At 54.7% G+C, this 27,611-nt stretch overlaps 3 protein-coding genes across 3 annotated transcripts; 1 reads left to right on the forward strand and 2 right to left on the reverse strand.

Annotated features, from left to right (window-relative positions):
* Positions 1-370: 370 nt before the first annotated feature.
* Positions 371-3,521, forward strand: ZDHHC12 (zDHHC palmitoyltransferase 12; the record flags this gene model as incomplete). Its single annotated transcript, XM_082842006.1, is given in 7 exon segments — positions 371-470; positions 1,810-1,833; positions 1,836-1,874; positions 1,877-2,088; positions 2,452-2,529; positions 2,695-2,861; positions 3,059-3,521. Coding segments are annotated over 7 exon segments (939 nt in total). The 3' UTR covers positions 3,378-3,521.
* Positions 3,522-3,628: 107 nt separating this feature from the next.
* Positions 3,629-14,944, reverse strand: PKN3 (protein kinase N3; the record flags this gene model as incomplete). Its single annotated transcript, XM_082842005.1, has 22 exons — positions 3,629-4,146; positions 4,256-4,336; positions 4,644-4,751; positions 4,840-4,982; positions 5,422-5,498; positions 5,639-5,701; positions 6,404-6,580; positions 7,140-7,231; positions 7,379-7,442; positions 7,771-7,838; positions 7,950-8,052; positions 8,233-8,401; positions 8,485-8,560; positions 8,977-9,120; positions 9,230-9,339; positions 9,423-9,569; positions 10,993-11,176; positions 11,382-11,509; positions 11,583-11,694; positions 12,337-12,482; positions 12,679-12,919; positions 14,921-14,944. 22 exons carry the CDS (start codon positions 14,942-14,944, stop codon positions 3,934-3,936), a joined length of 2,670 nt encoding a protein of 889 aa, XP_082698131.1. The 3' UTR covers positions 3,629-3,933.
* Positions 14,945-18,450: 3,506 nt separating this feature from the next.
* On the reverse strand, positions 18,451-26,340 carry SET (SET nuclear proto-oncogene). Its single transcript, XM_082843433.1, has 8 exons — positions 25,936-26,340; positions 24,341-24,398; positions 23,536-23,678; positions 23,094-23,197; positions 22,883-22,996; positions 21,878-22,048; positions 21,630-21,776; positions 18,451-20,185 (listed from the first exon to the last, which is right to left on the reverse strand). The coding sequence occupies exons 1-8, from the start codon at positions 26,006-26,008 to the stop codon at positions 20,162-20,164; spliced, it is 834 nt and encodes a 277-aa protein (XP_082699559.1). The 5' UTR covers positions 26,009-26,340; the 3' UTR covers positions 18,451-20,161.
* Between the last annotated feature and the right edge of the window lie 1,271 nt (positions 26,341-27,611).

Below are 27,611 nucleotides of genomic sequence, written 5' to 3' on the forward strand. Positions count from 1 at the left end.
ATCTTTGAAGCGTCCAGGAAGCTGTACGCATGCGTTAGGCTGTGGCCCTGGGGCTGGTGGTGGAACCCCAGTGGGGCTGGGTCGAGGCTCCCGACGGCTCCCCGGCTTTCGAAAGTTACCTGGCTGGTGGAGGGTGGAGTTGGGGGAGTTACCGGCTGCGCGCGCGCCGGCCCCGCCCTCAGCCTCTTCAGGCACCTGTGGGCTCGAGGGCCTACTCGGCCGCAGCTACCGTCCAATAGGCAGTCTCCGTCACCCAAGTCGGCCCCGCCCACAGCCTGCCTCCTCCAATCCCCGGGTGGAGGTGGGTCCTCTCCCTCGGAGGGCCCGCCCCTCTGAGCGCTTCTTCCGGGTGGGGCCCCGGGCAGAGGCGATGGCGCCGTGGGCGCTGCTCAGGCCTGGGGTCCTGGTGCGGACCGGGCACACCGTCCTGACCTGGGGGATCACGCTGGTGCTCTTCCTGCATGATACCGGTGAGCCGGACCCCGCGCGACCCTGGACCCCCCCGATCCCGCATGATTCCCTAGATGTTTGGGTCTCACTGAGTCCCTTGCCGAAGCCCAAGAGATCCTGGGATTCACCCAATCTCCTCCACATCCTGAGGACCCCTCCCCATCTCTCATTCCAAGAGCCACCTGCTTTCTGCCTAATACCCAGTTGATCTCTAATTAATTCCAGAATCTTCCTGATCCCTGCCAGATACCCTGTCTGTCCCAGGACCCACCCGGTGCCCCAGATCCGACGACCGACTCGAGCCCCCTTCTCCCCTGATCCTGGGACCCGCCCGACCCTTCCCAGGAATTGACTCCCAAGATTCCGAGGATCAACTAGATGAAGGACTGGCGTCCCGCCCAGCCCTGTGGCCACTAGCTGCCCAAGTCCAGGCTCCCCAGCCTCAGGCAAGAGAACACCGCATAGGGGAGCAGCCTGTCCCTCACGTCCTCATCCTTGATTCTCGCCCTGGTAGCATTCATTCATCCCATCAACCCCCTTCCACCCTTCCCCCTCTTTACCCACCACAGGCCACCTCTGTGGCCACCTCCGTGGCCACCTCCAGCACAAGTTTTCACCCTCCCTCACTACCACCATCACAGCCCCCACTCATCATCCCTCCTTGCTCCAGCATAAAACCCCAGACCGGGGGCGTTCTCACTTTCCTCCCAAGACCTCAAGTCTCCTCCACTGCCTCTGCCCCTTAGCCTAAAAACCTGCTCAGTCTCCCCATCAGAAAGAACCCCCCCTCAGTGCAACCCCCCTTCCTTCTCCGCTCCCTTTTACAGTCAAGGGGCACCAGAGTTGGCCACACTCGGCTGTCTGGCCGTCTCCTGCCCCTCGCTCTTCAGCCCCCCGCCTCCCAAAATCCTTCAGTCACCTCCATGGGCTGGACCCTTCCTGGCCTGGGCTCCCCTGTTGTCCCTCTGCAGCATCCCAGCCAGCCTGCCAACCCTGCCCTCCTCTGTCTCTTGGGCATCTTGGACCTGGCCAGCTTCTCCGCATCTCAGAGCCAGACCCCTCCTCCCTCTCCCCCACATCCAGCCAAGTCTGGCCCCATCAGCCTCCTTACCCCGCTGTCCATCCCCTCTTCTCCACCCTTCCTGCCACTGCCCTTGTCCAGACACGCTCCGCTCCGTGTCCCAGATAAGCCTCCCCTCTGATCTATCTTTTCTCTAGCAGTAAGAGGGCTTTCAGAAACATACCTGACCCTATAACCTTCCATGGTTCTCTATTGCGCTCCAGAGAGAGTGTAGATGAACTGCTTCTTTTTTTTTTTTTTTGCTGAACGTGAACTTCTCCCTCCTGCACCCTATGCAGTGGCCACACCTGACCATTCATCAAACTCCAACTCCAGGCCTTCCCTCAGCCAGGGACACACTTCCCCCCTCCAGCTGCACCCCTCACCTGCACCCTCCTATTCTGTCGCCGCAGCCTCACTCTCCCCCTCTGGCCTCTCCAGCGCTGCGGCAGTGGGAAGAGCAGGGGGAGCTGCTCGTGCCCCTCACCTTCCTGCTCTTGGTACTGGGCTCCCTGCTGCTTTACCTGGCTGTGTCACTCATGGACCCGGGATACGTGAATGTCCTGCCCCAGCCCCAGGTAACCAGGGCTCCCAAACATCTCCTCCCCCGCAACAGGGAACTCAGGGCCCCAATAACAATCTCATGCTAGACCCTGTGCTGAGGGCTTTCCTAGGGAATCCCAGGGAATCGTCTTGCCAGACCTAGAGCCCCATCCTACAATGAGGAAATTGCCAAGACCCAGAGAGGGGAAGTAACTGGCAAAGGTCACACAGCCTCGCCGTCCAGGGCACTCTGCCCCCACTCTACCACCTCCATTACACAGGGGATGGATCCCCAAACGTGCACACCCAGAGTTAAGCTGGCCCCCAAGGGAGCTACCCACCAGTGCCCTCTGCCTCCCAAGGGAACCCTATCTCATACTGTGTCCCCCCATTTTCAGGAGGAGGCCAAGGAAGAGCAGACAGCCATGGTTCCTCAGGCCATCCCCCTTCGGCGCTGCAGATACTGCATGGTGCTGGTGGGTGATGCAGGGACCTCCGTGGGAGGGTCGGGCAAGATTGAGACTCCTTGGCCTCATCCCTCCTCCAGGAAGGCCTCCCAGATGCCAGCCCTGACCTCCCGCCCACATTGTTGGGTCCAGAAGGGAGCCAGTGTTGAGGCCTGACTCCCTGTGTGCCCACAGCAACCCCTGCGGGCCCGTCACTGCCGTGAGTGCCGTCGTTGTGTCCGCCGATATGACCACCACTGTCCCTGGATGGAGAACTGCGTGGGGGAGCGCAATCACCCAGTGTTCGTGGCCTACCTGGCGCTGCAGCTGGTGGTGCTTCTGTGGGGCCTGTACCTGGCATGGTGGGTTCCCCCAGCGCCCTGGGTGGGGGGGTGGGGGGGCAGGCAGCAGGCACCCACCAGGTGTGGAGAGAGCCAGGCTCCCTCTTCAGGGGCCTCGGACCCTCTCCCAAATGGCCGGCCCACCTGGGGTCCCTGGGGCAAAGCTGCCAACCACACACCCGCCAGCTCTGGGTCCCTGTCCCCCTCCTTCCCTGCAGGTCTGGCCTCCGCTTCTTCCGGCCTTGGGGGCTCTGGCTGCGGTCCAGTGGGCTCCTGTTTGCCACCTTCCTGCTGCTGTCACTCTTCTCCCTAGTGGCCAGCCTGCTCTTGGCCTCGCACCTCTACCTGGTGGCCAGCAACACCACCACCTGGGAGTTCATCTCCTCACACCGTATCGCCTACCTCCGCCAGCGCTCCGGCAACCCCTTCGACCGCGGCCTGACCCGCAACCTGGCCCACTTCTTCTGTGGATGGCCCTCGGGGTCCTGGGAGACCCTCTGGGCTGAGGACGAGGAAGGCAGCAGCCAGGATGTTTAGGGTTGCTAGAGGCCGGGCCACCGTCTTGTGCCTGAAAACCAGAGGGGCTGCACCCGGGGGCATCAGCGCTCCAAGGGCCTGGACCTCCTCACTGCTGCCCACTCCTCTCAGGCCTCAGGGTGGAGCTGAAGGACAGAACCCTGCCTCAAAGGCAGAAGAGGAGGAAGAGGACCCATGGGGGGCTCGGGCACCAAGGACCTGGGTTGTGGAGACTTCCACCCTCCCCACCCCAAGCCAGGCTGCCTCCAGTGCACAGTTTTATAAATTTAATAATCCATAAAGCAAGTCAAGTATTCAAAAAAACAAACCAAACTGCTCCTCGCTGTGCCTCCCTTTCGGGTCCAGGTCTTGCAACGGGCAGGGGAGAGGTGGTCGGGAGAAGGGAGGGGAGGCAGCACTTTGCCCAGCGACTGAGCAAAGCCCACGACAGCAGCCCGTGGCCGCCACCTTGAGTCCCAAGGGCTCATCAATACCAGGGCGCCCAGGCGGGCAGAAAGGTGGGCAAGCAGAGGCTCCAACCGTCGGGGGGGCAGGGGTTAGAGAGCCCGGGAGGCCCTCAGGGCTCCAGGAATCGCTGGGACACAAAGTCGAAGTCCCGGAAGGCAGCCTGTTGGCGGGCGGTGAGGGGGCTGCGGGCATCAGGCGGCGTCAGGGCAGGCGGCAGCCCCGTGAACTCGCCCTCGAAGTAGCGCAGGTCTGTGGGGCCGCAGAGGGTGGGCACAAATGGGGGCCGGACGGCTCGGGCGAGCAGGGCCTGCCAGTCGGTGGTCTGGGGGCAAGGGTAGAGGTGCCTCAGACGACAGGAGCGGCAGCCCCGCGGGCCCTCGATGCCTCCCACTGTGCCAGGCTCCTGGACCACTGCGGCCCTGGCCACTCACCCTGAAGAAAGGCTGTGTCTTGATCTCCTCAGCATCCCGCTCCCCCGCCCCCAGGCGCTTCTCGGGGCACTTCTGGAGGAGCTGGGGGACAGGACAGGTGCTCATTCAGGGTGTTCGGGCCCCAGGCCCTGCCCGCCTCCCCCTCTCCAGCCTCTCGGGTAGGGATCCCTGAGCCACGAGCAGCTGTCGGCCCAGCCCTGGACCCTGCGATGATTACCTTCTTTTCTTTTTTTTTTTTTTAAAGAGTTTGTTTTGTTTTGTTTTTTGGGGGACGCGCCACGCAGCTTGCGGGATTTTAGTTTCCCCGACCAGGGATTGAACCCGCGCCCCCTGCAGTGGAAGTGCAGAGTCTTAACCACTGGACCACCGGGGAAGTCCCTGCAATTACCTTCTGAATGAGCTCAAGCCCTTGCACCGACAGAAAGCGCGGGTATGGGGCTTCTGCATTGACGATGCAGTCAAACACCTCCTCCTCGGTGTCCCCTGGAAACGGGCACTGCAGGGATGGGGCTCAGCAGGGTACGTGGGCCACCCCCACCCCCACCCGACCTGGAGGCCCCACCAGCACCCCGTCCAGCGCTCACCTCGCCCACCAGCATCTCGTAGAGCAGCACGCCCAGCCCCCACCAGTCCACAGCCCGCGTATAGGCCTCCTGGGTCAGCACCTCAGGGGCCAGGAACTCCGGGGTGCCACAGAAGGTGCTCGTCCGGTCCCCAAAGCCAATCCCTGCAAACCGACATCCACACTGATGCCAGCGTGGTGTGTTACCCACAAGAACCTCTCGCTGTAAGAATCAAGCACCCACCCTCCTTATGACCCCATGTCTGAACCTGTGCCGAGCCCTGCCCCATACCCTCGGAGGTGGGAACGGTTTTTATGCCACTTGATTGATGAGGAATCTGAGTCTCAGACAAGCTCGTGTGCCAGGGTCACGCAGAAAGCAGAACCCAGTGCCCTCTCCCGGCCCAGGAGCTCCCTCTGGCCAAGGGCAAGGGGCTCTTTTAGAGCTTTTAGGGCTGGGAAGGACGAGCCAATGTGTCCAGCTAGTCCCTGGAATGAGGGCTGGGAGGCAGATTTCCTGGGAGCTGCCACTTGCCCACCACCCTGCTGGCCTGGGCTGAGTGAACACGACTGAAAGACGGGATCCTGGACAGGAGGCACCCACCTTCCTTACAGAGCCCAAAGTCTGCGATCTTCAGGAAACCCTGGGCATCCAGCAGAAGATTATCCAACTTAAGGTCTCTGAGGGCAAAGGCGGGGCAGATCAAAGGGGCTAAGAAGCGCTGAGGCCCAGGGAACAGCGGCCCCACCCTAGAGCAGCCCAGGAGGAGGGTAGCATCTGCCCCCTCGCCCACTCCCCCAGCATCTCGGGGGCAAGTTACCTGTAAATGATCTTCTGCTCATGTAAGAACTGCAGCCCCAGGACCACACAGGCCAGATAGAACCTGGAGGGTTGGGGCAGGGGGTAGTTCAAGCCCAGGACTGTGGGGGACAGGGCAGGGAGGCACCAGGATGGCCATGGCCTGGGGACCCCAGATATCCCTGCCAGAGTCATGTGGGGGTGAGAGACTGGGAGGAGCCTCATGTGTAGCAGGGGTGGAGCTCCTCCAGATAACAGCCTGCCCTTCCTGGGCTCTGAGACTGTGCCAGGGATGACACCGAGTATCCTCACGCCGACCCTGGCATCCTCCCAGCAGCCTGCTGTGGACACCCGTCACGCCTATTTTTCAAATGAGGATCTCAGACTCCCAGTAAGTGACCCACCCAGGGTCGCACAGCTAGTGGCTGAGCAGATATGTGAATCCGGGCTCCAGAGCCCACACTCTGCTGGGCAAGAAATAACACCACCAGCTGTTGGTTCCTTACTGCTCACCAGTCCCTGTGCTCAGCAATTTCTAAATGTTATGTTCATCCATGCAACAAGCCTATGAAATAGTTATCGTTAGCCCAATTCACAGCTATATAAACTGAGGTCTCAGGTCACAAACGCTATGAGGGTTGACAACCAGGATTTGAACCAAGGCCTCCCTGACTCCATGCTCTTCTGCTGATGGGCACCCTGGAGGAAGCAGGATGAAGGCGTCGCCAGGTACAGGGAAGCAGGGAAGGCTTGCTGGAAGAGGCGTACAGGAGAGATGGGAACCCACCGGGCCTGGGGCTCAGGGAAGACGTCCTCGTGGATCTGCATCATGAGGTCGCCACCGGGCACAAACTCAGTCACGAAGCAGGCATGGCTGGAGGTGTGGAAGCAGGCAAGGAGGGAGAGTAGGAAGGGGTGCCCCATGCGGCCCACAGCCTCCAGGATTCGCTTCTCGCAGTACAGGCTGCAAGAGGACAGTGTGGGTTTTAGAGGGAAGGAGGGAACCCAAAAGGGAATGAAAACCTCCCCTGACTACGCCCTGTCACCCACACAACACCCCTGGGTCACTGGCGCTTAAGTCAAAGTGCCAGGCAGCTAGAGTGATGGTTCATGTGTACCAGGAGCTCACATAGGTCTTTTTTTTTGGCCACGCTGTGTGGCATGCGGGATCTCAGTTCCCCGACCAGGGATGGAACCAGCACCCCCTGCAGTGGAAGCGCAGAGTCTTAACCACTGGACCACCAGGGAAGTCCCTCACATAGGTCTTGAACCTGTACAACCACCCTGTTCCCATTTCACAGATGAGGAAACTGAGGTGCATAAACAAGGGGACCTGCCCAAGGGCACACAGTTAACAACGGCAGTTGCTAACAAGAGAGCCCAGGCCTGGCTGGCCCCACAGGGTCACCTCTTACAAGCCCCAGTAGCATTCAGCTGCCTTCCGGGGCCACCAGCCCAGGCCTGCCATCCTGGGTACCCTCCACGTGCCCGGATGCCAGGAACCCCCTGGCCTCAGCACACACCTCTCTATCTCGTCCCGGCTCAGCACCTCTTGCTTCTTCAGCGCTTTGATGGCATAGTATTGACCTGTCCCCTTGAACTGGACCAGGAGGACCTGGGGACCAGAGAGAGACTGGGCTCCAGGTGGGCAGTACAGGAGTCTACTAACCCCACCCACTGCCCCACAGACCCCAGAGTCCCCCTAGCTAGCGTGTGTCGGGGCCTGCCCACCCCCCTCCACTGCACCTCATGAGCCCACTACCTTCCCGAAGTGGCCCCGGCCCAGCACGGCCAAGCAGCGGAAGTCCTGAAGCCGGGGGGGTTTCCTGCAAGAGAGAGGGTACAGGAAGCCCCTGGGACAAGGGCTGGGGCTCCGCCAAGGGCCGCTCCAAACCCTCCCTCCACGCCTGGTCCTGGGCTGTCCCCACCTGTGAGGCAAGAGGGGCAGGGGCTGGAGAGGCCGGGTGGGAGCTCCTAGGACTGCCATTTCCTGGGGTCTGGCATGCAGGTGGAGCTCAGTAACGTGGGCTCCGCAAGTGAGAACCTGAGAGCAAGCCAAGAGCTCGGGGCGATGTGAGAACGCCTGACATGCAAACACCCAAGTGAGTGGACAGATGTCTCTCTCAAACGCCAAGGTGAGCCTGCCAGGGGTACCTGGTGGCTGAGGCTGGCAGAGATGGCTCGAGTCGAGTCCTGGGCTCCATGTGGGGGCGTTTGGTGCTCTGTGAGGGCAGAGGGGCTCAGGGCAGAGGGGGCTTCCTCTCCTTCTTCCCTCCAGCCCTGCCGTCCCCACCCAGACAGCCCCCAGCATGACCAGCCCTGCCACCGCTCACTGGCATCTCCTCGGGGGTCGGCTCCTGGGGCAGGTAGAGGCGCGGTGGCTTGGGTGGGGATTGGATCTCTTCTTGCAAGGGGGTCTTCTTGGGCGGGAAATTACTGTGGGGAGGAAGCAGACACACGACCGGGCACAGGCGGATGGAATGCGGGGGGGGTGGACCCACAGCCGTGTGAGACAGAGAGACGGGTCAGAGGGCGAGCAACGGGGACAGGCACTGTCTGCATCTGGAGTGAGGTGACTCCACAGAGAAGCAGGCAGCCTGGGGCGAGGCTCCTCACCTGGGCGAGGCAGGGTCGGCGGCCCCCCGGGGTGTGGCTGGGGTCTGGGAGCACCCTTTCGGGGGGCTGATGGTGCTTGGAGAGCTGCAGGGGGGCAGTAGGCTCATGACCAAGCGCCCCCAGGCCGCCATGCTGAGGTTCATCTGGGAAGCCCTCAGGAAGTCCTGACCTGGGGCAAAAGGGGGCTCAGTCCCAGGGTCTCCTAAGGGTCCCAGCCCTGCTCCCTACTAGCCAGCCTTCTCCACTCCACACCTCTGCGTTTTGAGAAAATGCGCTTCTGCCTCTGCAGCCGGGGCCTTCTCTCAATGACAGGGTCACAGAAGGTCACCTGCAGGGGCAGGGGGCAGGGCTGAAGACCAGTCCCCTCCCACCCCACCTGCCACGGGCACCTCCTCAGCCTCCAGGCTCCCAGCCTGAGCCCATGTCAACAGACACAAGAGCCAGAAGGACTCAGAGAGATGGATCCAACATCCTCATTGGGACCAGTGGGGAAACCGAGGCCCGGAGAAGAGAGGTGGTCCAGGGTCACACACGCGGCAGGGCAGACAGGACAAGGATGCAGGCCGCTAGGCTCCCATGAAGTCCTCAGAGAGGGGCTGGGAACCCTTCCTTCCTCTAGATCTCCTCCCTCTGGGCCTCAATTTCCACTCCTACGTGTGGGTGCAGAGCACAGGCTCAAAGGCCCTTCTTTGCTCTAACGGAGCCAGGGGCCCACGAGGTCAGAGGGCAGGGGCCAGTGGGCACCTGGACAAAGAGCAGCCCCTGCGGCACCAGGCTGAGGGAGAGCTGGTGACAGGCATTGTCCAGGAAGTCCTCCAGCCTCAGGAAGGCCACGCCACACAGCTGCCGCCAGTCCCGCCAGTGCACCCCAATCTCCAGCTCTCGGGCCTGCAGTGGGGAGGCCAGGTTGAGGGGTGGAGCGTGGCACGAGCCACTACCTGGCCGGCCTTCCACCCCACGGCCCACGGTCACCCCTGTCCACACAAGGCAGCCTCACCCGCTCCAGGGGGACGACAAAGGTCTGGTCCCAGGACTGCTTGGCCACAGGCCCCCAGGCCGTCTGGCCCACAATGCGATTGTCCACCTTCAGCACGGCCAACACCTCACCTGTGGGGCCACAGCCGGGGCTCAGGGCAGGCCGGGAGCGGGGGTTCCTCGCTGTTCCCCAGCTTCCCATGCCCCCTACTCACTGGCCAGCTCGCCTCCACCACGCTGCTGCTTGGCCCTGCTCCAAAGCCAGCCCTGGGAGGGGGTCCCGGCCAGCGCGGCCACGGGGGAACGTCCAGGCACAGCTGTCAGCAGCTGCTCACAGCCCAGGAGGTGGACCTGCAGCGTCCCTGCCAGGGAGCATGGTGGGGGGCCGTTATCAGGTGCCGTCCTCCAACGGACCCCTGGGACCCCAGGAATGCTACCTTCTCCTGGAGGTATAGCTAAACACAGACCTTGCCCACATTAGGCCTCGGCAGCCACCTGCCACCCTTGGGGCCGGCCAACTGGTCCTCCCTTCCTGCACACTCTCTACGTGTTGGAAGAAGCAGGGACACACAGACAGAGGAGTGAGACTCAGACCTCAGCCAGGTTGCACGGGACCGCAGCGCGTGGCGACACACTGCTCAGGGCTCAGGGCCTAGGAACAGCGCCACGGCAGGGATGAGAGCCCAGGGAAGAGCAGGACGCCTGGCTGGCGGACCTGTCCCACCGCTTCCCCGGGCCTGTCTCCCCATCTGCACAGCGGAAAGCAGCGCCAGCTCAGCCCTACCTCCTGCAATGGGCACAAGCGTGTTTTGCCAACCAAGCAGATTCATTTTAGGGTCATTAGAGATGTGTCCCTCAAAGGGCAGAGGAAGCAGTGGGACTCTGGCCGCCCTTGAGGACATACACTGGGCCTAAGAGCACCATTTAGGGAGTCTGGGCCTGGGGTTTACACTCTGAGAGACCTCATAAAACAAGGCAGTGCCAGGGTGGAAGAACGATTGGAGGAATACGGGTATTCAGCCAGAAGACAGGATGTGGGGTGGCCCCAAGTACCTGAATTTTAGGCCATTTAACAAGCCCTTACCCCCACCTTCCCCAACTTGTCTACTTGGCTAACTCACATAAGCCCTTCGAGGCCAAGCTCAGACACCACCCCCTCCAGGAAGCATTCCTTGATTCCCCAGGGGCCAGGTGAGGGGGCCCATCCAGCCGCTGTACTTCCCCTTCTCAGCTCTGCTCACAGCGGGATGGGGCCCGTCTACCCTGCATCAGCTCTGTGTTGGCAGGGGCTGGGCTCTCTAGTTGGCACTGTGTCCCAGGTGGGAAGTTCAGGGCTTCCAGAGTTGACACTGTTAGATTATTTGCAGGCAGATCCAGCTTGGGATAAGGAAGAACTTTCCAACAGCCCAAACTGCCCGGGACTGGGTATCAAGGCCTCCAGGGCTATGAGCTCCCTAACACTGGCACTTTGAGCACTCTCATGGTTCCTCACTTAGATAATAGCTTCACCGACTGAGCGATCTCTGTGCCTGCACGGTGCTGAGCACTTCACACGCAACAACTCACTGAATTTTCGCAGCAACCCTATGAAATAGGTGCTGTTATCACCCCCATTTGACAGAGTGAAAAACTGAGGTCTGGAGAGGGGATGTCAGTTGCACAAGGTCACACAGCTAGGGGATGGTGAGGCCGGGATTGGAAGTCTCCAAGATTCTTCCCCACTGTGTTTCAGGTTCCTCCCTGGAAGGGAAGGAGAGCTCTGAAGTAGGAGGGACTCCCGGGTACCTGTCATGGCGGTGGGCTTCACGAGTGTCCCTGAAGGCTGGGGGTTCCCAGACACAGCAGTCCGCAGCTCCCGGGCCACTCTGCCACGCAGAGGGTGTGCAGGAGGCAGTCCCTCCAGCAGCTGCTCCAAGGCCAGCCGCAGGAGGTCCAGTTTCTGGGAGGACTCCTGGAGCTGGGCCTGAGCCTGCAGAAGGGATACAGGGCCATGGGGTAACGGCGGGGGCAGTGGCTCAGGCCACCTGGAGACTCCCTGGCTGAGGTCTAGACAAGAATGTGCTTCCTGTTTCCTCATTGCCACCCCTCACAGCCAGTCCAGCGGTGTCTCCCGCCACTGCAGAGGGTGGTACCACTCAGAGAGGAGCAGCAGTGGGTGGGGACCATGATCTGACCTCGGCTAGCACCTTGCGGTCCTGCGTTCGCCGGCTACCGAGCAGCTTCACCACGTTCTTGGCGCCCTCGGCCACGGCAGCCTCGATGCGTAGCCGGTGCCGCAGCTCCTCCACCAGCAGCTCCGGTCCTAGGAGGAGGGGGTCAGCCCTCAGGCCCATGCCCGGCTCCGCTCTGCCCATCCACACTTCTCAAGGCCTCACCTGGCTCAGGGGACCCGCTGGCCTCCAGGCTGCTGATCTTCATTCGTAGCAGGGCCACCTTCAGCTGGCTGTCCTGTAGCATCTGCTGGGCGGCTGCCAGAAGCTTCCTCTCCTGTGGGGTTGTAACATATGCCCCCTGAGACCAGGACCAGGCCGGAGCCTCCCTGGTCAGACCAGGGACTGGAGCAAGCCTCCCCCATCTGTCTAGAATTGAAGCTAAGCCTCTCTCGGTAGGCCAGATACTACAGCCAAGCCTCCCTTTTTAGACTAGGTCTGGAGCAGACCTCCCCCATCAGACTAGACAAGGGAGGGCTAAGGTCAAGCCTCCCTTATTAGATCAGGGTGAGCCTCCACCTCATGCTGGGAGTTGGGACAGGTTGGGAGTTGGGCTGAGATTCCCCATTAGACTGGTGTTCTGCCTTCTCTGTTAGACAAGGGGTTCGAGCCATGCCTTTCCCACCAAGCTGAGATTTGGGGTTCTGCCTCCCCCGTCAGACTAAGGGTGAGACTGTCTCTCTTACAGGGTCAATGGTCGGGTTGCATTTCCCTATCAGAAAAGGGGCTGCTAGTGGGATGAAGTGGGAGATTGGGATTGACATATATACACTAATATGTATAAAATAGATAACTAATAAGAAACTGCTGTATTAAAAAACTTCAAAAATTCAAAAAAAAAAAGAATAGGGTCTGGATCACCATCTTCTCTAATAATCTGAGAGCCAAATCTCTTCCCCTCAGATCCCAGGGGCCTTACCTTGGGAGTGCCACTGGCATACGTGTGGGTCATATTCTCGGCTCCCTGCTTGACCTTCAGCTCTACCTGCAGCTGCCTCTGTAGAGCCTCCAGGTGTCGGGCCCTTGGCTGCTCTGTCAGCGGACGAGGTCCTGAGGCCGCAGGTTCTGTGTGCAAAGAGCGTGGGGCTCATGAACCCCTCCCCCAGAGCCGAGAGCCCCTCATGGCCTAGCTCTCTCCTCCCCGCCCCTCCCGGGCAGGGGCTACAAGAGGAGGCTCTGCGAGAGGTCAGGGCCAAGGCCAAGGAGCTGGGTCAGCCTGCCGCCTGCTGTCCCGAGGGGCCTGCTCAGATTCCTCACTCACCAGCCGGGCCAGGCCCGGGGCCAGGCAGCAGGATGCGGGCATGCAGCTCCCGCAGCTCCCCGTGCAGCTGCTCCAGGCGGCGGTTGGAGGACCGCAGCAGCTGCTGCACGTGGCCCAGGTGGCGGCGGTCGGTGGCTACCCGCCGCAGGTTCTCCACACCCTCCTTGATTTTCAGCTCCTTCTGGATGGCCCGGCGGATCGCCTCTTTCTCATCCCCTGGGGGCCACTGGCCCACCCCAGGCTGGAAAGGCAGAGGCCTTAGTCCCCTCAGTCCCCACCTCCACGGCCTCAGCTCATCACAGGCGGAGGGGAAGGGAGGCAGGCGCAGTCAGCACCCAGGACTGACACACACGGTTTGGGAAGCATCTATGAGCTTAGAGCTAGCATCCCTAAGCCAGATGGAAACCCCAAGGCTATTTATCCAGCCCATGCTCCTGTCCTGTGCCATCAGAGAGAAGAGTAAGGGGGGGAAAATTGTTAATGTTTACATGGTGTTCTGTTCTAAGAACTGTGCAGACATTAACTTGTTGATCCTGACAGCAACCCCATGAGGTAGGTGTAGTTATTATCCCCATTTTATAGATGAGGAAACTGAGACACAGAGAGGTTAAGTAATTTGCCCAAGGCCACAACACAGGGAAGGAGATGCACCGTCATCTCTTGGGCCCCAGCCTCTCCCTGCCGGTCACGCTTACATCAGGCTGCTCTCAGTCTGGGATCCAGGCTAAGGTCTGGGGACCAGAAAAGAGGCTTGGCACTGAGAAGGGCCCCACCACCACCACCAAGGTCACGCAGACAGGGAAGCCTGTGGCCTGAGTGGAAGCTAGGGCTGTTCCCCTGATCTTCCGACACCCCAGCTGGCAAAGCAGAGGCACAGAGGGGTTGAGGAGGTCTCCGGGGCCCACTCCCAGCTCAGCTCCTGGGAGGAATTAGAAGGCTCTCTCACTGCTTCACCCCAAGCGAGAGCAAGAAAGGAAAAGCTCCTTCCCAGAGGCCATTTCAAACCAACGGGTGCTGCTGCTGACCTCAGCCCAGGGTAACCCATGACGCCCCCAACCCAGCACTGCCTCAGAGCCCTCACCTTACCTCTCGGCTCTCCATCTCCCGAGCCCAGTGGAACCTTGGGGACCCCCACCCCAGGCCTCCGCTGGCCCTCTGGCCCGTCTGTCAGAGGGCAGGGGCGGGGCTCAGGAAATCCTTTGAGGGCCCTAGGCCAGAGGGCCAGAGCCAAAGGCCTGAGCAAACAAAGATCCCACGGAGCTGGGGGCCCGGCACCGGGGTCCTGAGTCACCCAGCTGCCGCTGCTGGGCGGAGGTTAACAGGAAATCGGAAAATATGTACAAGCCACGGCTGGAACAGGCAGAGGGACCTCCGGAGGAAGGGGGAGGGAGGGCAGAGACGCAGCCCTGAAAGTTGCCCAAGGGGTGGGGGCACTCTAGGAGTCTTGTGGACAACACTTCACCCTTGACCAGAGCCCATGGTCCTGCCTGCTCTGGGCTGGAATCCTGCCAAGTGCGCACACACCTCTCCCTTTCGGCTCCGCGGCTGGGACGCTATCTTGTGCACAAACGTCCCCACACCCATTTGCTCTGGGCTAGTATCCCACCTCTCCCCACACCCCAATAAGACACACAGCCTCGGTCCCACGCGAACCTATTGCCAGCTCCGGCAAGAACCCCGCCCCCTCGCCATTTGGTCTGGAACCCTGTGTACCCGAGGGTTCCCCCGGGAACTGGGTAGGCCCCTTCCTCTGGGGTCCCCACTCGCCGCCTGCCTGTGTGCTCTGGGAAGGACCCCACGACCGCGAGGGAGTGGCACCCTCCGCCTGCCGCACACATTCTTCTCCCCTCCCAGGACCCGTCCCTAGGTGCCTGCACGGCCCCCCTTTGCTTTCGCAGCGGATGCACATCGGCCTTAAGAGTGTTACCTGGAAGAACAGATTTTAGGAAACTTTGGGGCCCACCCTGGTGGCCCTGACTGCGGACTCAGACGTGCTCATGGTTAGGCCTGACTGGAGGCTCTGATTCACTTGGAGGTGATTTGGGGACGTTTCCAGGAGGCAGGAACGACTTACCCCCAATGCTCAGGTCTGCCCTGCGAAGGTGCAGGGGGGGCGCAGGGCAAGGGCTGGGAAGGGACACGGGGAGGGGCTGGGGACGCGGCCGGAGCCCGGGGCGGTGAATGAGCCTCCCCCTACCCCCCGGCCCGCGCCCGAGGCCCGTCCCCTCCGGGCGCCGTTCACCTGCTGCGGCGCCCCCTCTTCCATGGCGCCGCTCGGGCAGCTCGGCCCCTCCTCTCGACCACTCCGGTTCCGGAAGCCCGGGCCCCTCTGCCAGGGCTTTCAAACTTGAAACTTCCCGGGAAGCGGCGCCGGAGTCGCGGGATCGGGCGCCCCCTCCCGAGGTCCGCTGGCCCTCGCGGGACCTGGGATCAGCGCCGCCTCTCGGCCGCGAGGGATCGAGCCCGGCTCCTGACCCAGAGGCCCCGGCGCCTCCCCCGGATCCGATGTTCCGAGGGATTTGGAGCCCAGCGCCCCTCATCTGAGGCCGCGGTTCCCGCTCCTTGAGACACTGACCCCCGCCCCGCGATACAAGGGCAGAAAAGGACATTTCCCGGGCCGGAGTTCTCCAGCTGCCGGGTCGCGCGCCCAGAGGGGCGGGCCCGGGTGGGGACAGCGCCGCCTACCGGCCGCGGGGCAATGCCTGTGTGGTCTGTCCTCTCTGGGCCGGGTCAGCCTCTTCCTCGGAACCCCGCCGCGACCTGGCTCCCGCCCGGAGTCACTCTTCCTCTCCCATGTCATTGGTGTAAAATGGGCTAATCCCATACCTGTCGCCCCCCAAGGAGGCTTGGCCCTGTCTGTAATCACTGTAAGAATGTATGCGTGGGAAAACAATAAAGCCTTACCCAAATTACAAACGAATCCAAAATCCCTCAGGACCCCCGCCCCATCGCTTGACTAGACTGGAGCTTTCTGGTTCAGCCAGAGCTGCTCAGCCTTTGCCCTAAAGGGCTCATCTAAACAGAATACACATTTAAACCTTGAGGAAAAGCCACCATTTCAGGAAACTAGCCTGCGCTAGGCGGTTCTTGCAATGGCTTAGGCATGTAGGGGACCCTGGTTCTTTACTGCCTAGTCTAGAGTTGTTTAGGCAATTCCTGTTATCCTGTGCTCACCAGCACTTTGTGCCAGGACTTTACTGGAAGGAGCCTTGTCCAAGGGGCCGGAAGTGAGTAAGGCTCAAATACTGAAGGTGGCTTATTTGCTGACTTGGAAGAGGTGCCCTCCAGTGCTTTTATAGGAGGAAACCATGTCAGTTCCACTTTGCTCTATCACCTCCTTCACAGTGGACTGGAAAGTGAAATCGGCAAAACATGAGCAATCCTGGGATTGTCCTGCAATGGGAAATCAACCAAGTGACATGAACATATGCTAAGGAGACTTGGTTCACTGGGGGACATGCCGACTTCATAATCAGAGCCAAGTGCAACACTTTTACATATATACAAATCAGAATTATTGAAGGTTAGACATTTAACAGCTAGTAAGCAAGCTGGCCAGGCACATGGTAAGCTCCTTTAAGTGGGGGTTATCGAAGTGCCCTTAGCTGAATGTTAACAAATAACTGAGAGGTAAAAAGACTACCAGCTTCTGACTGTAGGTCATGGGTTTCAGAAAAAAAACATCAAACGAGCAAAGCTCTGCCTTTCAGGAGGGTATCTAGTTCCCATCTTGAGGCTCATTTATCCAATCCTCCAGCCAGAAAGCTTAATTATGTGGAAGAACAATGATTTTTAAGTTTGCTGTGAAGTGTTTCACTGTCTCAGTGGCCACTGAGGGAAAGGGGTTCAGAAATAGAATACATCCACCTTTCCTAATGAACCCCAGGCTGGACAAACCTATAGCCCTGGGCTGATGGATGAGTCTGACAAGATAGCTGCATCTTACATGTCTGATGGTGATGGTGCTTCATAAAATTGTAATTCTTAGGAAAATTGAAGTTCACATTTAACACCCAGCGGGTAGTGAATAGCCCAAATGAACTCTGGCTAACGAGCTATTAAAGTTGTGTAACATCAACCTGAAAGGAACTGTCCCAGCAGGCTACATAAAGAAACATTTACCCCTTTCTATACTTTTTTTTTCCTTCCTGGTACTGCAGACATCAATCCATCTACATTTAGATTTGCCTCCCTTGGGTAGTATCTGAGTATGCAATGTTACTAACTAATCAAGTTGTAACACACCCTCCACTTTACAAGTCCTCCCTGTTCTTGTTCTCATCACAAAACTGCAGTCCCTGTCCCCTCAGGCCCATTAAAAATAAAACTTGTAAGTCTTCATTAAATGAAATCCTGCAAGTCTTCGTTTTTTGCAATAGAATCCCATTCTGACAATAGCCAGAAAGGGTTTATAAGCAAAATATAACAAAAAAGGCAAAAAAAAAACACAAATTGGTGTTTATGGGACCAAGTGAAACCATGAAACCAGTTGTGTTATAAAGCAGTAATGATAAAGATGACCAAATTAATACACAAACACAATTATACAGCCCTCTGAAGCCCCCAAACTCCCAAGAATCCATCAAGTAAAAGACTCCTACTTTTCAGCACCCAAACAGCTAACACAGGTGAAGCAGGGCAGATGCCAAGCCAATATGTCAGCCCAACAAGACACTGAGGTACTCCACAGACATTTAAACTCTACATTTTAGAGCCAGCATTGGTTGAAATAGTAAGGGCCTGTCATGGAGGTCAGAGAGCACAGACTAAAGTCTTAAAAATATCAGTACATCACTGGAGAGACAACCTCGATTGCAGAGCATTCTGTACAAGTTTTTAAATTAAATGTAAAGACACATTACAAGCAACTGTCCTCTCTGCCCCAATTCATGCAGTTAAGTTCCCCTTGTAAGCAAAGTATGGCACAGCTTTGGAAGAGGATGTCCCAAGAGAAATGAGCTAAACAGCCACTATTTGCTCTTTCCTTTTTAGATGTCCTTGTACCAAAGGCGCTTTGAGCCATTCACCTGGCACTTCCCAAAACATACTTGCCTAAGGGCCAGCCCAAGAACTCTTGCAGTTGCAAACAAAGCACACTACTTTGTAGCCATCTTCCAGTACACTAAGTTTGCCCCTTCTGCCTTCTCACAGCCTAGGACTCCTTCAGATTTACGGCCACAGCGGAAGCTAAAGGGTTGTCTCAATAACTGGGAAGAAATTACCTTTAGGGGCTCCTATCTTTTGACCACATTCCCCAAAATAAACATTGTAGTTTGATTAAATAACCTAACAGTGCCATGACCTCACCAGCACATTAAAAACCAGTTTTGGTAAGCTGTCACTCTGTGAAACAAAAATCACAGGCTTACTTCATGAGTATTACTTCAAGTGACTTGTTTTTCTTCCGTAGTGAAAAGTCCCTTAAATGCTGACTTCAAAATCAAAATACAGGAATCCCCTCAAGAATCTATAACATTCCAAGTAACAGTAATTTGTCCATGACTTCCAAACATACCTTTCCACATAGACGTACCTATGATCCGAAGCACAGCTCTCCCCATTTCCCAGTCACTACGAATGGAAATAACAAGACCAGAAAACAAAAACAAAGCAAAAACTAGCTCATCATCTAAATTCAAAAGCAAGTACCAACATTTCTCTGTAAAACAAGGAGAATGACCCCAGCCAAAAAAATCTTTATGTTCCTTTATTGGAGCAAGATTCCTGACCAGTATACAGTGATGTATTTGCTACAGAGACCTGTGCAGAAATTACATACTATCCATCTAGACAGGTTTTCGTTACACTTTGCCTACTGATGGAATAGTTCCATTTATAAAGTTTTTATACATCAAAAAGCTTTGAATTTGACCAGACGGTCCATTAATTCATCTCTGAAAAAGCTAAGTGGCATTTAACTTTAGCTACTATACTTTACAGCATTAAAAAGCTTATGCATTAGGTAGCTTCTCAAAATGTGATTTATGCACAATGGCATTTAGCAGACAGAGCAGAGTCCATCATCTCCCCCAGATTCACACAGACAGGTCTCATTTGAGAGCTATATGCTAAAAGAGCTGGTACTTTGAGACAAAAGTACTCCTAACCTGAGTTTCTTACCACCAATACGGACTTCTTACTCTGAAAGCCTGTCTTCTCGGCCACATTTTACAGTGCCGGCGAAGACATGCCAACAATCGTCCTATGTATGAACTCGGCAGTAGAGCACCAGGTCTGTCTGATGGTGGTGGCAGGCACTATTATATCCAGGTAAATAAAAGCCCATATTTTGAAATGGCAATTTGAGATACAAATCAAGGGTACAACATATTCAGAACTGAGCTTTCAGCAATCTGATATCCCAAATGATGTGAAAAATTTCAGAAACTGATGTCAAATTGTACCCATATGGGTTCCCAGCTATGGAGACATTAATACATTGATTCAAATCCCTTTACTCAATCAACATAGCCCTGAGGTCATCCTGCAAAGTGCATATCAAAAAATACGAAGTTAAGGTGACAAAGTTTGACAGTAACATTATACAAGTCAAACTTGCAAAGTCATATTAAGTATATCTGTTCTGAGAGAAAAGCATCAAATCCTTTGTGTACACATTTAGTTTTATTGTAACAAAGCAACTTGTACACTTTTAACGTTTAAAACTGAGCATCATCTTTCCTTTCCAGTGAAACAAAAAGAAAAATTTAAAAATAAACAGGAACAAAATTACAATAGAGAATGTCAATTGCAAATAAGATCCTACAGGTTCTGCTGATTCTCCCATCGAGTGGCAGGGCTCAAGTCATCATTAGGAGAGAATTTTATTTTAAAAGTGTCATCTTAAACTGCAAGGATGTCCGTTAAACATCACAATTAAACATGCCAAAGGAGAAGCCATGTTGTCAAAATGCCCACTTAACCCACCCAAACATCTCAAACCCACCCTTTGCTGACCTTCTATAACCCCATTTTTTTAAGTTTTTTTTTTCTTTTTTTAAACAAGAGAAAGTAGACAGATACATGTTGGTAAATGCTAACTGTCCATATTCACATAGAGACACAGTGTAATCTCTGAGCCCAATATACAGAGAAAGGAGGAAAAAAGCTAGAATTCTATGCACTACTACACAGGGGCCTAGCACCCTCCAGCTTCCAGCAGAGCTAAGGGAGCAGAAGGTTTTTCTTTTTTCCCACAGAGCATGATGGTGTTGATTCCAGAAAGTTTTTGTTGAGACAGGAAGGGATAAAAATGAATTTGGAACAGAAAAGGGTAGAGATTCTTTTCCCACTGAATTCTGCTCAAGGTATTTCCCCCCAAAATAAGTTGTGAGCCATGGTATAAAGGAGAAAAGAGACCTCAAAAACAGGGCAACTGAGCACAAGAGGAGAAGGAGGAAAAAAAAAAAAAAAAAAGACTGCAACTTGCTCCCAGGGACTGGAGAAAATTAAAAAAGGAAGGTTGGAATCCATCAGTGTTCCATTAGTCATCTTCTCCTTCATCTTCCTGTAAGAAAAAAAAAGCAGGCAGTTAATCTTTAGGGTTAATTCTAAGGCCAGTCCCCAATATTCATATGGACCATGATGGACTCCACAGAACATGACATGCCAAGGGAAATTAATTTTAGGAACCTCTACCGTGGTCCCTTGGTATGTGCGAAGGATGGTTCAGAACCCTCTCCACATACAAAAATCCTTGGGGGGTGGGGGGGGGACGACTTCCCTGGCAGTCCAGTGGTTAAGACTCCATGCCCACTGTAGGGAGCACAGGTTTGATCTCCAGCGGGGGAACTAAGATCCCGCATGCCGCTCAGCATGGCCAATAAATAGAAAAAGACATATAAATTTTTAAAAATTTAAAAAAATCCTCAGGATGCTCAAGTCCCTTAAATAAAATAGCACAGTACTTGCATGCAACCTACCCACATCCTCCCATATACTTTTAAAATTGTCTCAGATTACTTATAATAACCAATACAATGTAAATAGTTGTGAATACAATGTAAATAGTCGCCAGCAATTGGCAAATTCAAATTCTGCTTTTTGGAACTTTCTGGAATTAAAAGAAAAAAATCTGTTGGTTGAATCTGAAGAATGGGAACCCACAGATACGAAGGTCAAACTATTACATCAGGGCTTCCCTGGTGGCGCAGTGGTTGAGAGTCCGCCTGCTGATGCAGGGGAGCCCCAGTCTGGGAAGATCCCACATGCCACACAGCGGCTGGGCCCGTGAGCCATGGCCGCTGAGCCTGTGCTCCGCAACGGGAGAGGCCACAACAGTGAGAGGCCCACACACCGCCAAAAAAAAAAACAAAAACAAAAACAAACAAACTATACATCAGTCTTCATCAATTCTTTTTTTTTTCCCCAGGGCAACGCAGCTTACAGATTTTAGTTCCCCGACCAGGGACAGGAGCTGGGACTCAGCAGGGAAAGCACCCGAGTCCTAAGCACTGGACCACCAGGGAGCTCCCCAATCTGCATCCCAATCCGATTCTTGATTAAAAGACCCAGTGATGTTTCAGACAAATTAACTTTTCAGAAGTAACCAAATCAGACATCTTTCAGACCAAGTAATACAAACCAAAACTCACTCTATCCCAATATGATTGTAAGAATTTTATAGTTTGTCCAAAACATGCGTATTTTTGTTATTTGGGAGATTTCTCAGAATTTGAGCAGCTGCACTGTCCACAGCCCTTTCATTAAGTACTGGCTAGGGAATGACATAATTGAACAGTTATAAGTGCTAACCACAAAAGCAGAACTAATTGAATCACTGATACAATGAGCTTATCAAAATTTTCAACCTTGGACAAAACAGCCTATCTTTTCTACAAGTCTTCCCACAATTTGTTGAGTCAGTTCCACTATACAATATAAATAATCTCCAAAGTAACATGGTGAATTCTTTGAAGATTTTCTTTTTGGATTTAACCAAATCTTTTTACCTCTCCTTCCTCCCCCTCATCATCATCTTCATCTTCTTCACCTTCATCCTCATCCCCTTCTTCATCAATATCTTCCAATCCTTCTTCCTCTTCATCATCATCATCATCTTCTTCTCCTTCCCCCTCCTCATCATCCATGTCTGGAACCTAGGGAAAAAAACACACACAAAAAACAAAGAGTCACCTCAAGAACTCATTTTCAAACAAATGAAACAAGTGCAACCTTGAAAAGAACACTCTCAACTCACCAAGTAGTACTGTAATGGATTTGGCCAAATATCATCTTTGATGACCTCTCCTAACTCATCTGCACCTGCATCAGAATGATCAGTAAACCAGGTGAAGAAGCTTTCTGGTTCCTCATGCTGTCTCTTCCTGCTGGCTTTATTCTGAGTTTGACTTGAACGTTTTGTCAAATCCTAAATGAAGATGGAAGAACTTTTGACACAGGCTCACTACACCTTAAATACCTATAATTTAAAAAAGGTTTTAACCCAAAAGCAGAGCAAAAACTGGATGTTACATTATCTACACTATTATTCTTATTTTAAAAAAGTTACAAAAAGTGCAGCTAATAAAGAGAAAGAGAAGCCCAAGAATTTTAGGTCTACAGAGAACGCCGTCAAATTTATATGTCAAGCTTTTCTTGAAAGTTACCATCTAGACTTGGCTTTTTTTTTTAAACAAAATTAGTTCCACTGCAACAACCACTATCTTAGCACAGTATAATTTAAAATATATTTACTACTTAAACACAGAGAGGGCTTCCCTGGTGGCACAGTGGTTAAGAATCCGCCTGCCAATGCTGGGGACACGGGTTCGAGCCCGGGGCCGGGAAGATCCCACAGCCTGCGGAGCAACTAAGCCCACGTGCCACAACTACTGAGCCCGCGCTCTGCAACAAGAGAAGCCACCGCAATGAGAAGCCCGCGCACCGCAACGAAGAGTAGCCCCCGCTTGCCGCAACTAGAGAAAGCCCGTGCGCAGCAGCGAAGACCCAACGCAGACAGAAATAGGTTTTGGGAAACCGCACGTTACCAATGTAGAAACCAAAATGATTTAGTCCACCTCAACAAAAACTTGCTCTATAATTTATAAGACCACAAGCTACTGTATTTGACTTTAACAAAATAGACATTTTTATATTTTAAGGATCTGCATTTAACACATCGCAAAAACACCAAATATTTAATTAAATGGTTCAACTAGATCAAACTAGAGAAAATATCAATGCCCAACAATCCCTCAAATACCTTTCCGGATTTCCATTTGATTTCAGTGGACTTTGAAGATGGATCACCACTCTCATTCAGATGAAATTCTTTGGAGAGAACTTTATTTTCAAAGTAAGGGTTTTCATCAAAATACTGCAATAAACAGAGAATTAGAAATCAATACAAAACAGCCCTTCTAACCAATACTCAAGTTGATTTCCATAGTGACAAACAAGTTACTGATACTTACAAAATCTATTCTGTAACCTGATTTAATATCTTCAAATTCTGTCACTTCAACTCTTGTCAAATAATGCAGCGCCTCTTCATCCTCCTCCCCAAGCAGTGCAGACACTAGATCAGTAAATAGGCCAAATGATTATTAAACAAACATTAACAAACAACTCAAGCAATCCCTTTTAAAATTTCCCGAATTTGGTTTCATAAATCCATTATAAACTGAAAACCAAATGGCTCAGTGTCAGAGCTGCCACTTTCTTTTATCAAGTAATTAAACAGAATCCCAAATTAGAATAGGATCTCTTCTAAATAGAAAGCATGAATTGCAAGCCTCTCCCCGTTTCAACCTCTGCATGTAATCAACATGGTGGACCAGGTCCTCAACCAAGGTCCCTCCACTCTCTAACAAGTGGACATCCCACACCCTTTAATAATGCTTTGCCGCAACATACCTTGTGGATGGTTAACAAATGTTGTTACCCAAAAATTTGGGATTTTGGCGATCAATTCCGACCTCTTCTGAAAAAACGGTTGGCGGAGTTTGTTATATTTCTGTTCTACTTTCAAAATCTCCTCACTGGCTTGTTCGTTAAGTCTGAAGCAAATGAAAAGACATGTTGACGAGGACGGTACTTAACAAATACAAAAATTGCTGAGATTACAAAATATTTACTCTTATTAGCTTTAGAACAATGCAAAGTACGCATTTGTAAAAACCAAATCACCTAGATTTTTGTAGCCAGAGACCCAAGTCAAAATTGAGATGGCCATTTGATCAGCTTTACCAACAGGCACTGGACAATTGACAGTCCTGACGGTGCCCAAACAGCATTTTGGTAACTTTGTATATCTATCTACTCTGTTACCAGGCCAACTTCGATTGTTTCCCTCAGGCAGATCAAGAAGAAAAAAAAAAGCTGCCAACGAAGTAACAAAGTTATAAAGCAAGTCAGAGCAACAATGATGCCGTAATACTAAACTATCACAAGTGCACACAACTGCAACTCAGACAACTTGTAGGCTACGAAAGCAAACCCTGTCTTTACAAGGTCAATGTATTTTAATCAGAAACTTTTTGGTGACTGTAAAATGTTTCACAGGAAAATAACACTGAATCCTCATATTGATATTTCCAACTAAGTTATAATCATCTCCCCTTGGCCAGTAGATACAGATGTATTTGACCATAGTTTCCATATTTACCAAACCATAAGATGCATGTCAGAAAACTTCATAGCAAATTGAGAAAAACTTTACCTGTCTATTTCATTTTGTACTTCATCAATATGTTCAATTGCTTCTTGCTGTTCTTTTTCTGTAAGAAAAAGGTGCATGAGACTCAATACTAATTTGAAAATAAATTTAACTGCTTTTCCTTCCTGATGTTAACAGTCTGTGATGTTATATCAATAAAGCTGTTTTAAAAAAAACACTTGCCTACTACTACAAGGCATGCTTTCCACGTGTTCATGTGTATAGTTGACAAATTACTTTTCAATTAAGACTATTCACAAATCATGCTGTTAGACTAGTCAAAATGTTTGACTGTAACGCTTTTACGAGTTCTATTACAAGACCAATTAAAGTTTCTATAATGAGATAATAAACGCTATTCAGAGATCCTTAAGTTCTCTTTAAAAAAAAAATCCCATAAGCCTGCAACAGAGTAGCACCAGCTATTAACTAGAATACGGAAACTAACCCATGACAATAACACAAATTAGGACACCACCTATCTCCATGGTGAAATCCCCTTTTACACGAAGTTGAAAATATTGCTCAGTATTGATTACTATTAAGACATCAGACACGCCTACAAAGATAGGGAAGGCCCTGGGAACTACCTCACCACCGTAAACACTCGACTTTACCTTCTAAGAATAGGAACCCCCGGATTCGAATCCGACCTTTCTCGCCCCTCCAACCCAATTTCAGGCGGGCTGATCTCAAGAGGCGGCCCCGCACGACTTTGGAGCACACTTACAGGGAGCAAGCATGCAGTCAGAAACTATGGGCCAAAGAACGGAGAGGAGGAAAAGGGGGTGTGCTACGGGAAAGGCACCCTTTTGTCCGGTAAAGACCGCAAAACCTACAAAGCTAAGTGGGCGTGAAGGGGCCAGATCGCGCGGTTCATTTCCGGCAACCAGCCCGGGTGGTGCAGCCCCCCTGCCGAGAAAGCCTTTACGGAAAAGGCCAGTAGGTTTGCTCCGAGCCATTGTAAAGACCCTCCGACGCCCCGGTCGCCGCGCCAGGTTTCTCAGCGCGCTGCCGCGACGAGGTGGCCACCCCACGTGGGGGCTGCCCGGGGCCAGCCAGAGCATCCTCCGAGCAGCTCGGGCCGCGGCGCGGCCGCGTGCTTGCCCGCGCCCCCACCCCGCCCCAGCTCGAGGCAGAGGGCCGCGCCGGGGCCGGCCTCCGGGTGGGAGTGTGGGGGCGCCGCCCGCGGGCCGGGCGCGAAGGGGGAGCCGCGCGGAGGCCCGGGCGCGGGGCCGCGTCCGGCCGCACCATGTGGCGGCGACGGCGGCTGATGGGAGCGAGGCATCATGGCGGAGCACAATAAAGAGAGGCTTCTCGGGAGGGAGGGAGGGGGAGGAGAGCGAGGGAGGGGGGAGAGGAAGGGGGGGTCTCCTCCGCCCGCGCCGAGCAGGCCGCAGCGCCCCCGCCTCGCAGCGCCGTCCGCCGCCGCGGCGCCACCCGGCCCCGGCCCCGCGCGCACAAAAAAGGGCGCCGAGGCGCGCGCCGGCCCGTCCGCCCGGCGCCCCCCGCGCGCCCCGGGCCCCGCCGGCGGCCAGCGGCCGGGCGGGTGGCGAAGATGGCGGCGCGGGCCGGCCCCCGCCTCGCCTGCTCCTCACCTGAGGTCTCGTCGGCCCCGTCGTGGTTGGAGTTGAGCTCCTTTTTACTGACTTTGGCCGCCGGCGCCGACATGGTGCTCTCCGCGGTCGGGGGGGGAGCGGGGAGGGGGAGAGAAGGGAAGGCGAAGGGGGCGGGCAGCGGCTTCCCCTCACGCCACACGCGCGGGCGCTCGCTCGGTCCGGCCGCCTCCTCCCGGCGCTCGCTCGCTTTCCCTCCCCCTGGCTCGCGCGCGCTGCCCTCGCGGCCTGACGACGAGGGAGGGGCTGGGGTTGCGTGCCGGGCCCCGGCCCGGGCTCCTGCTTACGGAGGGGAGGCGGCGGCGGGCGGGCAGGCTGCTCTGCTCCCTCACTCACGCTCCGCGCTCCAGCTAGCTGCTCGATCTCCCCGAGCCGCCTCCTCCTCCACCTCCTCCTCACGGCGAGGGGCGGGCGGCAGGGCGCAGGCGCGCCAGGCCCCGCGCGCACGCCCCGCCTCCGGCCAGAGAGGCTCGCGCCGCCTCACCATAGGCTAGGGCGCCAGGACCAGCGGGCGGAGCCGCGGCGAGGAGACACAGGGCCTGGCGAAGAGGCGGGAGGAAGGAACGCCGCGACGTACGGGGACTGCCCCCACGCCGCGCTCCCCTCCCCCGCTTTCCCCTTCTCCAGCCCGACCCGGGACTTTTGCGCGCTACGGGCGCGCGGCGGCCCAAGGGGCGGGGCCTCGCCGGGCTGCGCGCAGGCTCCCAGGCGGGTGCGTCACGTGGTGGCGGAGCGGCTTCCCCTGTCTGCCTGGTGGCGCGGGGAAGAGGGGTGTCCGAAGCCCCCCGAAAGCGCAGGCCTCGTAGTAGCCTGGCTTCAGAGCACTGGAGCCCAGATATATATCCTCCCCGGGTTCTGCACTCTGGGACACTACTGGGGCGCCCCTCCTCGTGGGGGAAGGAAGGCGCCACCTCCATCCTATTTCCCAGAGAGGGAAGCTGCCTTCGGAGTCAGGCTTGTTTGCAAAGCCCGAAGCTTTGCAGTCCACTCACAGGGAGGGCCTTTTCCTGCCTCTCAGTCCAAGCTGTGCCCAGCAGGCTGTGTGCACTTGGGCAAGTCATTTTCCCTCTATGGGCCTATTTGTTATGAAATTACAAATTCAAGAAAGGCTGACAAACGGAACGTTGTGTTAAGTCGTGATGTTTAAGCAGGGCCACGCTAAAGTGGAAGTCCTCTGAAGGCAAGGAGGTGCCACATTCATCCGCGGGTGCTTTTGACCCAATTCAGTGCCTAATTCAAGGAGCTTGCAAGAATCCGTACAGAGTGCTAAGCGCCACTCCCAGCAACTGCGCCTGCATCGCACAACTGCAAGATGGAGTTGGCTGTGTTAATTTCATTTCGCTACGTCAGAGAACAAGGCCTGCTGTAGAAGCCAAGTCTTGAAACAGGAAGGCCAAGGCATTTCTGTTTAAACTATGCTTTCCAGGTAATGCAAATGTACCACTCACTGCTCTACTCCCTCCTGCAGGGCCCCAAGACATGGACACAAAAAGTCTGAAATCTCTCCTTGGGTGTTTATAACCAAAACCAGGGGTTGGATTATTTGCCTTCCAGGACTCACATGTTACTATCAGTTCTTAAAGCTCAAGCAGTGTCTTTCATGTTCAAGATAATCCATTGGTGGGTGATCGATAAATGTTAAGTGGCAGACAGTCCAT

This window comes from Leucopleurus acutus (genome assembly GCF_964270905.1).
Source record: "Leucopleurus acutus genome assembly, chromosome: 7".
NCBI lineage: Eukaryota > Metazoa > Chordata > Mammalia > Artiodactyla > Delphinidae > Leucopleurus > Leucopleurus acutus.